At 39.4% G+C, this 12359-nt stretch overlaps 3 protein-coding genes across 3 annotated transcripts in view; all 3 read right to left on the bottom strand.

Annotated features, from left to right (window-relative positions):
- The window catches only part of otoa (otoancorin), a gene marked incomplete at both ends in the record, with an annotated part of 10513 nt that extends 10012 nt beyond the window's left edge, over positions 1 to 501 (bottom strand). The window contains 2 exons of the mRNA XM_079227297.1: positions 151 to 226; positions 415 to 501. Coding sequence (XP_079083423.1) covers positions 151 to 226; positions 415 to 501 — 163 coding nt within the window. The remainder of the gene's footprint in view (positions 1 to 150; positions 227 to 414) is intronic.
- Positions 502 to 2068: 1567 nt separating this feature from the next.
- On the bottom strand, positions 2069 to 3384 carry riiad1 (regulatory subunit of type II PKA R-subunit domain containing 1; the record flags this gene model as incomplete). Its single annotated transcript, XM_079227809.1, has 4 exons — positions 2069 to 2162; positions 2451 to 2497; positions 3092 to 3168; positions 3304 to 3384. 4 exons carry the CDS (start codon positions 3382 to 3384, stop codon positions 2098 to 2100), a joined length of 270 nt encoding a protein of 89 aa, XP_079083935.1. The 3' UTR covers positions 2069 to 2097.
- A 1452-nt stretch (positions 3385 to 4836) lies between these two features.
- On the bottom strand, positions 4837 to 11074 carry il6r (interleukin 6 receptor; the record flags this gene model as incomplete). Its single annotated transcript, XM_079227296.1, has 10 exons — positions 10907 to 11074; positions 9305 to 9886; positions 8581 to 8704; positions 7344 to 7522; positions 7082 to 7251; positions 6784 to 6934; positions 5984 to 6030; positions 5822 to 5879; positions 5281 to 5386; positions 4837 to 5113 (listed from the first exon to the last, which is right to left on the bottom strand). Exons 1-10 carry the CDS (start codon positions 10986 to 10988, stop codon positions 4837 to 4839), a joined length of 1776 nt encoding a protein of 591 aa, XP_079083422.1. The 5' UTR covers positions 10989 to 11074.
- Positions 11075 to 12359: the final 1285 nt, after the last annotated feature.

Below are 12359 nucleotides of genomic sequence, written 5' to 3'. Positions count from 1 at the left end.
AGGTTTATTATTATGCATCCAATCCGGTGGTATAGCTGAATAGGAAGTAATGGATAATTATGAAAATACACACATTTACACAAATTGGCACAATAACAACGTGCATGCATTTGGGTTTGAGACCATCAATGTGGGGGTGCTGTTGCTTACCCAAGACTGCAACGGCCACAATGCCCAGTAGAAAGATGGATGTTCCTCCTTTTGAGGCCATAGTGAAAAGATCTGCCTGTTGAACATTAGGACAGAATTAAAAGAAGGCATTAATATCAACACATATTAGTCATTTGGATTTGCATTATTTGCCTTTTGTAATGTTTTTTTCTTCTTTTCATAACAAAAGGTTATTTCATTTGTTATTCTGCCACTAGTTGTTATGGAACCGGTCTCCAAGCAAGCCACCTCCAGTTTTCTGACAAGCTTCCTCCTCTGAGGATTTGGGATCTCGTTACCATCCTTGTTACTCATCTTAAAGGAAGCCCAATGGACTTTGGAGGAGGACATGCTGTGAAAAACATGTTTGGTAAAGTATATGACGTGCTTGTCTGCTCCTCCCTCTTCCTCCATCACTTTTGCACAAACACAAACTTTGAATTTCACATTGCCTCTGACATATTGGAGCATTTGCATGTTGCTTATTTGCCTTTATTCAATTTGTTTGCGCTGCATTGATTCGACTTCTCATTTAAATATACCCAACGATTAGCAAAACTTTAAAAAAGAAAATTTTATTAATACGGTTTTAATGCCTAATTATTTATTTGCTGGGTATATAATCACATATTAAAAACACATTTATACCTGTACCTATAATGACTTATATACCTGAAACCATCAACACATCACAAAGACTGAAAAGGGAAACAAAGAACGCATTGATTTATGTATAAATGAGTTATTACTTACCAGGTGGATTCTTGAAGCAATGGAATTCAAAAACAGAAAAGTAAAGATGTGCGTGTTGTTCCTCTCTCACATGCGAGTTCGCTGAGTGGTTACCTGTTCTAAACCGAGTCAAAGCAGGTGCATCGTATTTAAAGACACTATGTGTGTGTGTGTGTGTGTGTGTGTGTGTGTGTGTGTGTGTGTGTGTGTGTGTGTGTGTGTGTGTGTGTGTGTGTAAGAGAGAGAGAGGGAGAGCTACAGTAGAACTGGCAGGAGAATACAATACTGCCCGTCACAAAGAAAGACATAGAACGTGAAACTTTGTTTTGGCAACCTGTTTTATTTAGCCTTACCCTTTATTTACCCTTAGTCAAGCACTTCCAAATGAAAGCTTGTAAAGATGGATGTGCTGATCAAATCAACACACCACAACCAAATACAGAGCTAAACCCCCCCCCCGAAAATATGTAGTCAAAAAAAACAAAAAACAAAAACAGAGGAAGATAGCTTTAACCACACAGTGCAAGCTTTATTCACACTGTCCATAGAGAATATTTGAACGTTAGGGCCATTGCAAAAGTAGGCTACGGTCCAGGTTTATTGGCAGCTAGATGCTATATGGGACCATTATTGAAGACAAAATATTTGATAATGTGTGTGTAACTGTATTGCAATTCGTGTTTGTGCAATTACATTTTTAAAAGAGAATCTCTAAATATGTAAAGTAATTTATTTTTAAATCAGCAAATGTATGTGTGTATATATATATATATATATATATATATATATGTGTGTGTGTGTGTGTGTGTGTGTGTGTGTGTGTGTGTGTGTTTGTGCTGGAACTAATTACTTGTTTTGTTTTCCAGCAATTGGATCAAAATACTTACAGCTAACATATGTAAACATTTACAATTACATATTTCCGATGTACACATTTAAGATACAGTTACCCAACTTCCCAAACACATCTGCAAATAGTTTTGCTTCAATAAGGCCCCATACTGTTATAGTTTTACCTTTAATCACACTCATTAGAAACGGCTGTTACCATCTTCCCTATTAGCTGCTCCCTGCATGTGTATGATGGGAAATCTGACAATAAAATTATGGACTGAGCAATTAGTGGACTGAAGTAAACGTTTTTGTGTCTTTGTTTTTATTAAAATAGAGTCCAGAAAGACACAAAGGAGAAGCATCGTGACTGTTGGGTTTGTTTCACTCCATATTTCCTTCCATTTTGGAGCCAATAACCACATGAAGATCTGGATTGGAGAAGTGATCTGAAAAAGACGATTGACACAGTATTGTTAATTTGGATTTGTACTACCATGGCAAAAACTACTCTTCCTGGGGTCCATTTAAAGGATAAGGCTGGTATTGTTTTAGGGTTCTTCTTGTCAACAAATATGAATAAACGAAATCTGCTTCATCGATCTCTTGTAAATTTTGACTTCCATACACAAATATGTGACATACAAAACATTAGAATGTGTGAATGTGTGTGTGTGTGTGTGTGTGTGTGTGTGTGTGTGTGTGTGTGTGTGTGTGTGCGCTCGCGCAAAACTCACCTGCAGCAAACTCATGGATGTTAGCAGGCCTTTTACAAAGCACATCTCTATGAGAGGACAGGAAATACAAATAGTAACTACAACTAAAGTATGATTTGAAGAGCAGCTTCAAATATGTTTTTAAATGTCTCGAAACAATTGGCTACGAGCAAACTCAGACCTTTGATCATCCTTGAAAATCTAAACAAATAAAAGAAAAAGACAAGCTCTGGTCATCAGGAAAACTAAATGTAAACCAAAAGTGAGCCGTGCTAAGTTACAACTACACATGGAATCGTTATGTCAAGCTCAGTTTACATTTATTTCAAAACATAAACCTTTATTTTAATTATTTAGACTTCAATTAATATTTTGTGTAGAATGTAATTGTTATAGTCTCGTTTTACTTTACATCTGATATTTGTGTAATATGCATTTCCAAAGGGAAAAGCCCCTTCATCACACAAAACTATACAATTATAAATATAGTAATACCATCATCTGTAATTCTCTTTTAGATGGCTTATTTGTCTATTTGCTGGTTTTTTTTAAAAATCAGACGACATTATTAAATACAACAAGGATGGCACCACGCTACTTCGGAGGGGAAACAAGAGGAGAGCCATTGACGTGTTTCTAACAGCAAGAGAAGTCTAACGTACCTCAGAAAGTCCCCCATCAACACCTCCACCTCTGGGTGCGACCTCAAGTACTTCTGGTTATCGATTCTCGTTTTGCTCTAAAATCACAAGAACATATATATATATATATATATATATATATATATATATATATATATATATATATATATATATATATATATATATATATCCACCAACGAGCTGCGGCTCGTCGCTGGTTTCGGACTCGTTACCTTGAACTGTCGCAGCTTCTCCTGCTGCTCAGCACTCAGCACGCTCTCGTCCAGCTTCGACAAGCCTCCATTTGCAGCCATCCTCTCTGCTCGGCTAATAGTTGACCTCAAGGGGTCGAAACCATAAGGACACAAACTCGGTCACGTGTTAATGACACAGCCGCCACGGTTTAGGAACAAGCGTTGCTGTGGAAACGACCTACGGCGATTTACGGCTGCGTCCGCGAGGTGGCAGCAGACGACAGGAACATAGTTCCCGGTATTTTCTTGTGTTGTAATTAATCCACGTTTTTAAAGAAGGAATAATTCAAGTTATACACCAAAGGTAAAACACTGTGTTTTTGACTCCAACCTCCAACCTCTAGAACCTACGACGTTTTAATTGTTTTGTTCATTAAGGTTTCTAATTACCCCATCACATTCCACATGACCACGCATGAACATATATTTGATAAGGTTTAGAATTTCTTTCTGGAAGGGACTATTTAGATTTAGCTATGTAGTCAGGGAAAATCCTATTTGATGCTGCTCGGGTTGGCTGTTCCTCCTTCTCTGTGCCATGAGTGCAGTTCACCAATGCTTTGCACCCGATTTGCTGAGTGGTCATTTTATTTTATATAATTAATTTAGGATTAGGATTTAGGATACATATAAACCCAAAACTAAGATAATGGAGGACTTAAAACTGTATTGTATCAGAGGATCAAGATAAAAACGTAAGGCCTGACACAATTTAAGGCCATATCAATTGATGTTATTCTTACAATTATTATGACAACGGTATTATTACATATTATCCCTAGAGCCTGGAGTTCAGGGGCCAACACAGAACATTAATCAAGACAATCAGCTCTTGTCCTCCCTTTTAGACTAAATAGGCTGAGCTAATAAAAGCATTGGTTATCAGTTGTCCAGAACAACTGATAACCAATGCTTTTATTAGCAACTTTTGTCAAACCTTTGTCAAACCTTGTAAAGAATATGTTTAAACTGAAAGGGCAGGACGCAAGTGATATATTTGATAAACCTTAATAGATAGGACATAAACAGAACATGAGGTGGTATGCTTGATGCAGACCCATAAGGAGGCCTACATATAGTCTACTGTAACGGTGTGAAACCAGGAACCCAAAGCACGACTCTCGAGACAGAGGAAATAAAGAATATTCCTTTACCGGAGTACCGGCAGGATCAGAACAGGGAAACACACAATGGACCACTGGAGAGCTTGGTCGGCAAAACACAAGACAATCTGGCAGAGGACAAGTGCAAGTGAGGGGACCTAAGTAGTGAGGGACTAACCAGGGAATGGGCTGCAGGGGAACCGTGACAGTCTATAGTGTATCAACACACTTTAACTTTGCACAGACATGAGAAAGAGTAGCTAAATGACTGCTCTTGAGACAAATACAATGATAAAAAGTTGTTGAGAGGTATTTTAGGCATTAGTTAAAGATACAGTAGAAAGAGAGACAGGTTACAAGCGGTTCTTGAGTTTGCATCCAACAGAAACAGTTTTAAGTCCAATATCCTTTAGTCATCTCTGACACTGGCTATTTGTATTCCCTTTTCTGCCTGCTCATCAGTATGCAGAAAGAAATAACTTGTGTTGTTGAAGTGCATGGCTTCTACTCTCTCCTTCAGCCGCTGTTCTTCTTCCCCTTCTTCCACTTCACTCTGTGGTTTTTTTTTAAACTGAGGAGGGACAAAGGTCACCAGAGCCTGTCCTTCTGGAGGTATTGGGGTGGAAGGCGGAGGCCGCGGAGAGTCACCACACTTTCTGACGACACGCATAAACCTTTCCTTGTGTCTGAAATGAAAAGGAGAGAAGGTGACTGAAATAATTTGCTGAGATTTCAAAACCGGGACATCCATCCACTGGCTATTATCTAAATCATGTTATGGATGTATCCGTGTTTGTTGTACAGCAGGAAATACTATTTTCTATTTTTATAGATATAAATAGAGTTAATATACCTGAATATGTAGACAGCCACAATTACAAGAGACAAGAGAGCAAAGGAACCAGAGATCCACAGGACATGACGTAACACCTCCGCACCACTTTGGACTGGTCCAGGATCTGCAGTACAGACAGGAGGAGACTGTGAGAAATCCTAATGGAGCTGAAAAAACATCCATGTAATATGTGTATGGGTGTAACTGAATGTGTGTGTGTGTGTGTGTGTGTGTGTGTGTGTGTGTGTGTGTGTGTGTGTGTGTGTGTGTGTGTGTGTGTGTGTGTGTGTGTGTTGAGCCATGTTTCCTGTGGCTTGTTTCGTTGTCAAGCCTCAGTTATTATGATGACATGGCTTCCTGTTGAAACCCAGTGGGGCAGAGGGGGCTTTCAGCACGAACAGCATTTAAGAGTTCCCTCTCTCTCGTCTTTCCCCCCCTCGTCACACACACACACACACACACACACACACACACACACACACACACACACACACACACACACACACACACACACACACCTAATTAACCAAAATGTTGTACTGTCTGCTAGCTATCTTACCATCAAACACTTCAACATCTGTACCAGAGCTGCCTTCGTTGTCTGTGTATACTGGAAACTGCAGGTTAGAGAAGGTAACAGGAGAGACGTGGTGAGGTACTGGAGGAGGGACAACAATGAATACTGTAGCAGCAGCAGCAAGAGTGTCACTTTGACTCTCACCAATGTGGCAGAGAGGTCATCCTCCAACGACTCAAATGACCCTTTAGCTGAGGGGAGAGAAATCCATGCAGATGACATGTTATCAACAACTTAGACAGGAAAATGTATGAAAAGTAAAACAGTTGTAGCACACACATGCTCAAAAAGTTGTAGATACAAAATAATTTGTATCTCCGAAGTCTTTCATCTCATCACAAGCAAAGGTTGGGAGCCACTGATCTAGACAGAGTTACTGTATGTTATTATAATGTTCTTTATTATTAATTATATAGTCACATTTTGTTTTAAAAAAAACATTACCTTTGGATTCAAGACTCATTAAAACATTTTTTTTGTATCTAGAGACCTTTTCTAGAGTGAAAAGTTATTTAAAGAGAAAATAAACTCTTCTATAAAATATTCTATATTTTCTCGTATGACATACTGTATGTGCCAGTTTTTTGTCTATGACCTGCTTGACAGTATTAACTGGAAGGGGTAAAAGTAAGTACATATGGGAGGGCGATTATGAACAGGTGATTTGTAAAACCCAATCATGCGGGAAGGAAACAGGAGCCCTTCCTCCTCTGGTCGTCATGGCTACATTTGTCTGCCTCCAGGGTGGATCATGTATGACAAAGATGACAAAGCTCAATGATTTACACGTCCCTGTGATCGACGTCACTTCCCTGTCTCTAAAACCAATAACATACCTTTTCTGCCTGCTGGCCCACGAACAAGAAAAAAAAAATACTAATTTGAAGTTTCTTTTACATGTCCATATTTTGAATACATGTATGAATGTGTGCATGTGTGCTTACTTGTTGTCCTCAACCAACTGCTGGCATGGACAGGTGTACTCCAGTCACTCCAATGACCATCGTACTCTTCCTTGGTTCTGAGTTGTATCAAGTACTCAACACCAGGTATTGCATCAGTGATTGTGTAGGAGCACTCCTTCATCGCCTGTACCTACATGGACACATACAGAGGGACAACCAGGTAAACGCACATCGACGTCACCGGACTGTTTTCAGGCCACAAAAACAAACAGTGAACAGGTGGAAAGTAAACACACACACACACATGCTCAGAAAGTATTTGTCTAGCAGCCCGCACCTGGCTATGAAGTAACAAGGACTTGAGAGGGCGGTACTTGATCTCGTAGGTTAATACATAAAAGCTTTCTTCAGAATTCCAGGAGTTCGGCAAACTCCAGGTAACGGTCATCCTCATCTCCTGTCCCTCCTCCTGTCTAACTGTCACAACCGATGGAGGGTCAGGCTTTACTGAGGGAGGAAGGAGGAATATAGTAAGCCTTATCCATCAGACCAAACACACGTGGCATGGACACACACCTGTCTCGACACAACAAACGTACCAATTTCTAGAGGCTCGAACTGCAGCAGGGCGCTGGTGGCGTTTCCTGCGACGCTCGTAACACACAGGTAGGCCATGTGAGTGGTTCTCTTCTCGTCCTCATTGTGGTCCAGAGCACACCAACAGCGGGAGCGCCGAGATGAGTAGGAGCACCGCGATCGAAGGAACGCCTCTGTGGGGCTGAGAGAAAAACTGTTTCACTCACATAGGATGTGTGAGATAAAGAGAAGGTGACTTGTATTGCTGTTTTAACCCCATATGTAAAGTAAATTACAAATATTTGTTCTGGGGTGCCAGGGTGGCTTAGTGGTCCAGCTGAGTACCCTCTCCCCTTATTTCCGGTTATTTCTCTTCTGTCAGATGTCTAATTAAATCGTATAAATTCAATTTCAACTGAATGCTCAACTATTCAACCAATACTTCATTCAACGGTTTCTATAAATCGTCAACTTCTCCCAGCACTTCCATTCAACTATTTAAAATGTCTCAACTGCAAAACTTAAGCATTTTTCTTCACAAAATGTCATAATTTATGGTTAACCTTTGAATTTGGAGTTTAAAACATTCAACACAACATATGAAATAGTCTAGTTTGAAATGCATGGCATGGTGTAGCAGGGATAAACCATGACAAGGTGTCAAAGGGGAAACATTACAATTGTTCTTATTATTGTACACCTATGTACGTGTAGATAGTACAGGTCAGTTTACACGGAGACTGAAAAGAAACTGCATCTCAATCGGTTTGTAATGTTGCTAAAGGTTTGTTTGAAAAGTGTTATTTACTATCTCCACACACATGTATAAGTTATTCATTGGGTGCACAGGAAAAACGGGGTAGTAATTTTTCCGGAGTTACTATTATTTTCCTCTCAAGGGGTAATATTTCATCATTTTGGAGCGTAATTACTAGCCGTAGCCAGTAAAGTCTATAAATCTATTGGAGTAAAACAGCGTGACCACACCGACTACGGTTCCTTAAGTTCTGTTTCCGCCGCCATGAAACCTCTCGCTACGCTGGAACGAGCTGACGGTTTACGGGACAGAAGAGAGCTGAAGGGAGTAGAATCCAATTCCATTTAGAATTCTATTTAGAGTTGAGTCCAATCATAGTAACTACATCATCATGTAGAGTAAAAAATACTCTGAATTATTAACTTTGAGGCAAGAGTAGATTTTACTCTATTTAGACTGGGACCAAATGTTATATTTGTAAAAAAAAAAGTGTCTGTCCTTACCTTTTCCTGAGTAAGAGATAACAGGTAGGCCACATAGTGACGGGCTTCTGAGGGGCCCATTCACAACGAATCTTACTGCTGGGAGCCTTTTTGTAGCAGGACAGGCTGGGAGTCTCAGGAGGATCTAACACGTATAGAAGACATGCAGGGATACTGTATACTCATCATTCAGTTCATTTTCAATTATGTTTGCTGTATGGAGTACACTTTAAAATCTTTTTTTAATGAGCTGTTTTAAAAATATAAAAAAACAGCCATAATACTTTCTGAGAGTCCAATATGAGATTTTTGTCCAAATAACAATCAAAAATACTAAAATATTGAATCAACAATGATGTAAAACAGAGAAAAGCAGGACACCATAGCACCAGCATATGCATTAAAGAACGTATATATTTATGTAAATATGTGTTTATGAAATAATTCATAATATAATGTTATATCAAGGCCTTCATGAATATATGATGTGGTGCATCATTGTTCTACACCTGCATCCTGAAGCATTACATCTTTCATATACACTCTGAATTTGCAACATAATGCACTTTGCAACGTCTTACTAATACTGTATTTTATACAGAAAACAAACCGCTAATGTCAAACTTTTTGTCTCGTTTTGAAAATGAAAATAAGATATGACAAATGAAAGAGCGAAGGACAAATATCCCATGGTTCAAATCAAATTGACACTGATAACTTCAACTTCACTGCTGTTCTGACTCACCTGCAACGTTGACTTTTAAGGAGAACCTCTCTCTGCCTCTGTCATAACAGGTGTACCTCCCAGAGTCAGCCAGTCTCACCGGGGACAGAGACAGTGCAGTCCCTCTCCTCTCAATTGTGGTTTGTCCCCAGTCTCTGTCTCCTTTCCCCACTGTCCTACTGTTCCACTTCCACTGCAGCCTTGACTTTATGCCTCTTGTCACTCTGCTCCCTTCCTCCGCTCCCTCCTCTTCCTCATAATCGCCCACGCCATCCATCTCTTCACCTTTTAGTTGTCTAATTGGTCGTGTTGTATATCCCGTATCTGTAAGTCTGAGGCTTCTGCTGTCTCCAGCCGAAGTTGAGTTAGACTGGTATCCCTCATTCACAGTATTTTTCAAAGTATGTTTTTCGCTTTTCATCCAAACTCCAGTTTTGCTGATACTGTTTACAGTGGTTGGGGTTGCATTAGAAGAACTCCCTCTTCTGTTGTTTGAACTGTTTCTGTGAAAGCTGACCTTCACTCCGTCCACCTCCACACGGCCACTGCAGGTCAACACCAACTTACTGCCCGGGGATACAACCAACACACCAGGGGGAGGGTCTGTGCAGAAAGAAACATCATTTACACATCTTATATTAAGTGGGGGAAAGAATTGTGTTATTGTACATTCAACCAGTATTTTGCACAAAATTATTTTATTTTGAGTATTGGTTAATGTCAACGACGCACAGAGAGAATGCAACATTGCGTATAAACAAAATAACCAACTCCTTCTTAACTTCCTCTTTTACTGTTTCTTTTTCTGTCCTAAATGATGCCCTTTATTTGTAGTCTCTCACTTATTTACATTTCTGACATTCCCTAAATACACAGATTATCTGAATGCACTCAACACGCAACCAATTATGACTTGAGAAATGTATGCACCCTCCAGTCCATTGCCCTTAGTACAAACATACTTTCTCTCCCTTAATCCCACTTTCCTATATTTCCGTCTTTCTTCCCTAAAAAAATATGGAAATAGCTAAAGGATTTGCAGCAGAGAGAAGGCAGAACAACACATGTGCTACTGTGTGTGGACAACATTTAGGTTTAATACATTTACACATATTCTATCGTTTTGATTTGCCTGACCCAGTATATAAAATGTGTCTGACCTGCATTAATAATTTGGATAATTAAAGTGCAGACATTTTGACATCAAAGTAAAAGGAACTTCATCCCCTTCAAGAAAAAAACGTCTGGAGAAAACCAAAACGGATTGAAAAAAAATAATATCTCGAATTTGAGTTCCCACAAAAGCTACAAAACAGCAATTTAGATGTAATTAAACAAACACAGAATGACAATACAGATAATTTCTCAATACGTTTGTAAATATGATCTCAAATACGGAAAGTAAACAACGTTTGCTAAACGATGAGTGTCACTGTCTTTACATCGCAAAGTAAGCAGCAGCTACAGAGCACAGCTCGATCAACTGATTGACAACAATTTGAGTAAGTCTTGTGAAAAATGACCATAAGAGAACAAAAAGTAAGTCAACACCTATTACACATGCTCAAACCCCGTCTTGCTTGCTTTGACTTACTTTGCAGGATAAACCATAACTCTTATTACCTTTTCTGGGACAGGTTCCTTCGAAAATGCCCCGGACCTGCGCGCCGCACAGAACGCACAGCAAAGGGAGAAAAACCCGCATGTTTGCGCATGAGTCTCCCTCACCGGGTCCTCACACCATCAGTTGCACCCAAACAGCACCAGTTGGAGAATGTTCTGTCTCTCGACAATATCTTCAGACGAACAACAACAACAACAACAACTGAAAGTCCTCCTCTACACACGGGGTTGTTCCAGCAGTTACCGGCTTCCTCTGCTTGCAGCAGTCTGCTGTCAGTAAGACCCGTTATTGTGAAATCCCAGCTCTCTTCCCGTTGTTCAGTACGTTAAAGAGGAAATCCTAACCGAGATAAAGCTGAAAATAGGCCTGCTATAATATATTCATATCTTAAACTGGTAATAAATCAGGAAGTCATATCAAGTGGTTTTATCACTCATGGTGCACTTTATTCTAATGCATACTGTGGGAATTTGATATAGTATTGTTTTATTCCAACGTAAAATAAAAATCATATTTGTTTTAATTTCGACCAGTCCATACATATTTTCATCTTTGCCAATAAAAAACATGGTGCACTGTGACAAACTAGACGACTAAAGAGGTCACATAAAGTACCACAGCTCTATTTGTTGTGTTTTACAAAAGTTTGTAAAATTACCGGCTATTTTTCACCTAACCTCATTTCATGCCCCAGCGTGGTCATTTACCGTACACGTTGGTTGCTACTTGGAATAAATATGCTACTTGAAATAATATGGACACAGTTTGATTCTCTCATTTGAAAGAAAGATGACAAGTTTATTGATCACCATTCAACAGTACATTCATTTCTGGCCTAGTTTGTGCAGATCATGTTTGCATACTGTTGTGTTTTCAGTCAAGGAGATATACTTTGTTGAAGACTGCAGTAGAAGGGACTGACCCTGGAACAGGTTTATATTGATCCTCTCTGTGGTTACCCTATACTTATTATCTCACCCCAACTTGGGTAAGGGTCCAAAATTGACAGTTAGCATTTGCAACACAGATGAGATGTTGTACTTGACTGATGGATCAGGAACCAGAAGAGCTTGAGAGAAAAATGGTGCATTGTTAAGGCGTCATTATCCCCTAACACTTTCCCTTTATTCGTGGACAAATGTAAAGCCTGTTACTGAAATGACGGTTTAACAAATCCCCTTTTAATGTGCGTTACAGTATTTTTCCGTTCTCACAGCGTTTCTTTGCACTTTGCCCAAGTCTAACCTAGAGTAAGCTTGTGGCAGTTTGTCAACATGATCTGGCCCTTTGTTCGACCAAAAACTAAAAACCTGCAAAGAGGAGAAAAAGATATGAGAGCTCGCTTTAAGTGCAACTCAACGTGACCATTATAAAACACATCAATATGATGCAAAAAGAAAAGGAAAACATTTGAAGTAAAGGTATAACAAGTAAGACAACAAATCAATGGGA

Source organism: Taurulus bubalis, assembly GCF_910589615.1.
Source record: "Taurulus bubalis genome assembly, chromosome: 12".
NCBI classification, from domain to species: domain Eukaryota; kingdom Metazoa; phylum Chordata; class Actinopteri; order Perciformes; family Cottidae; genus Taurulus; species Taurulus bubalis.
Note: the sequence above shows the minus strand (reverse complement) of the source record. Positions and strands in the feature narration are given on the sequence as shown.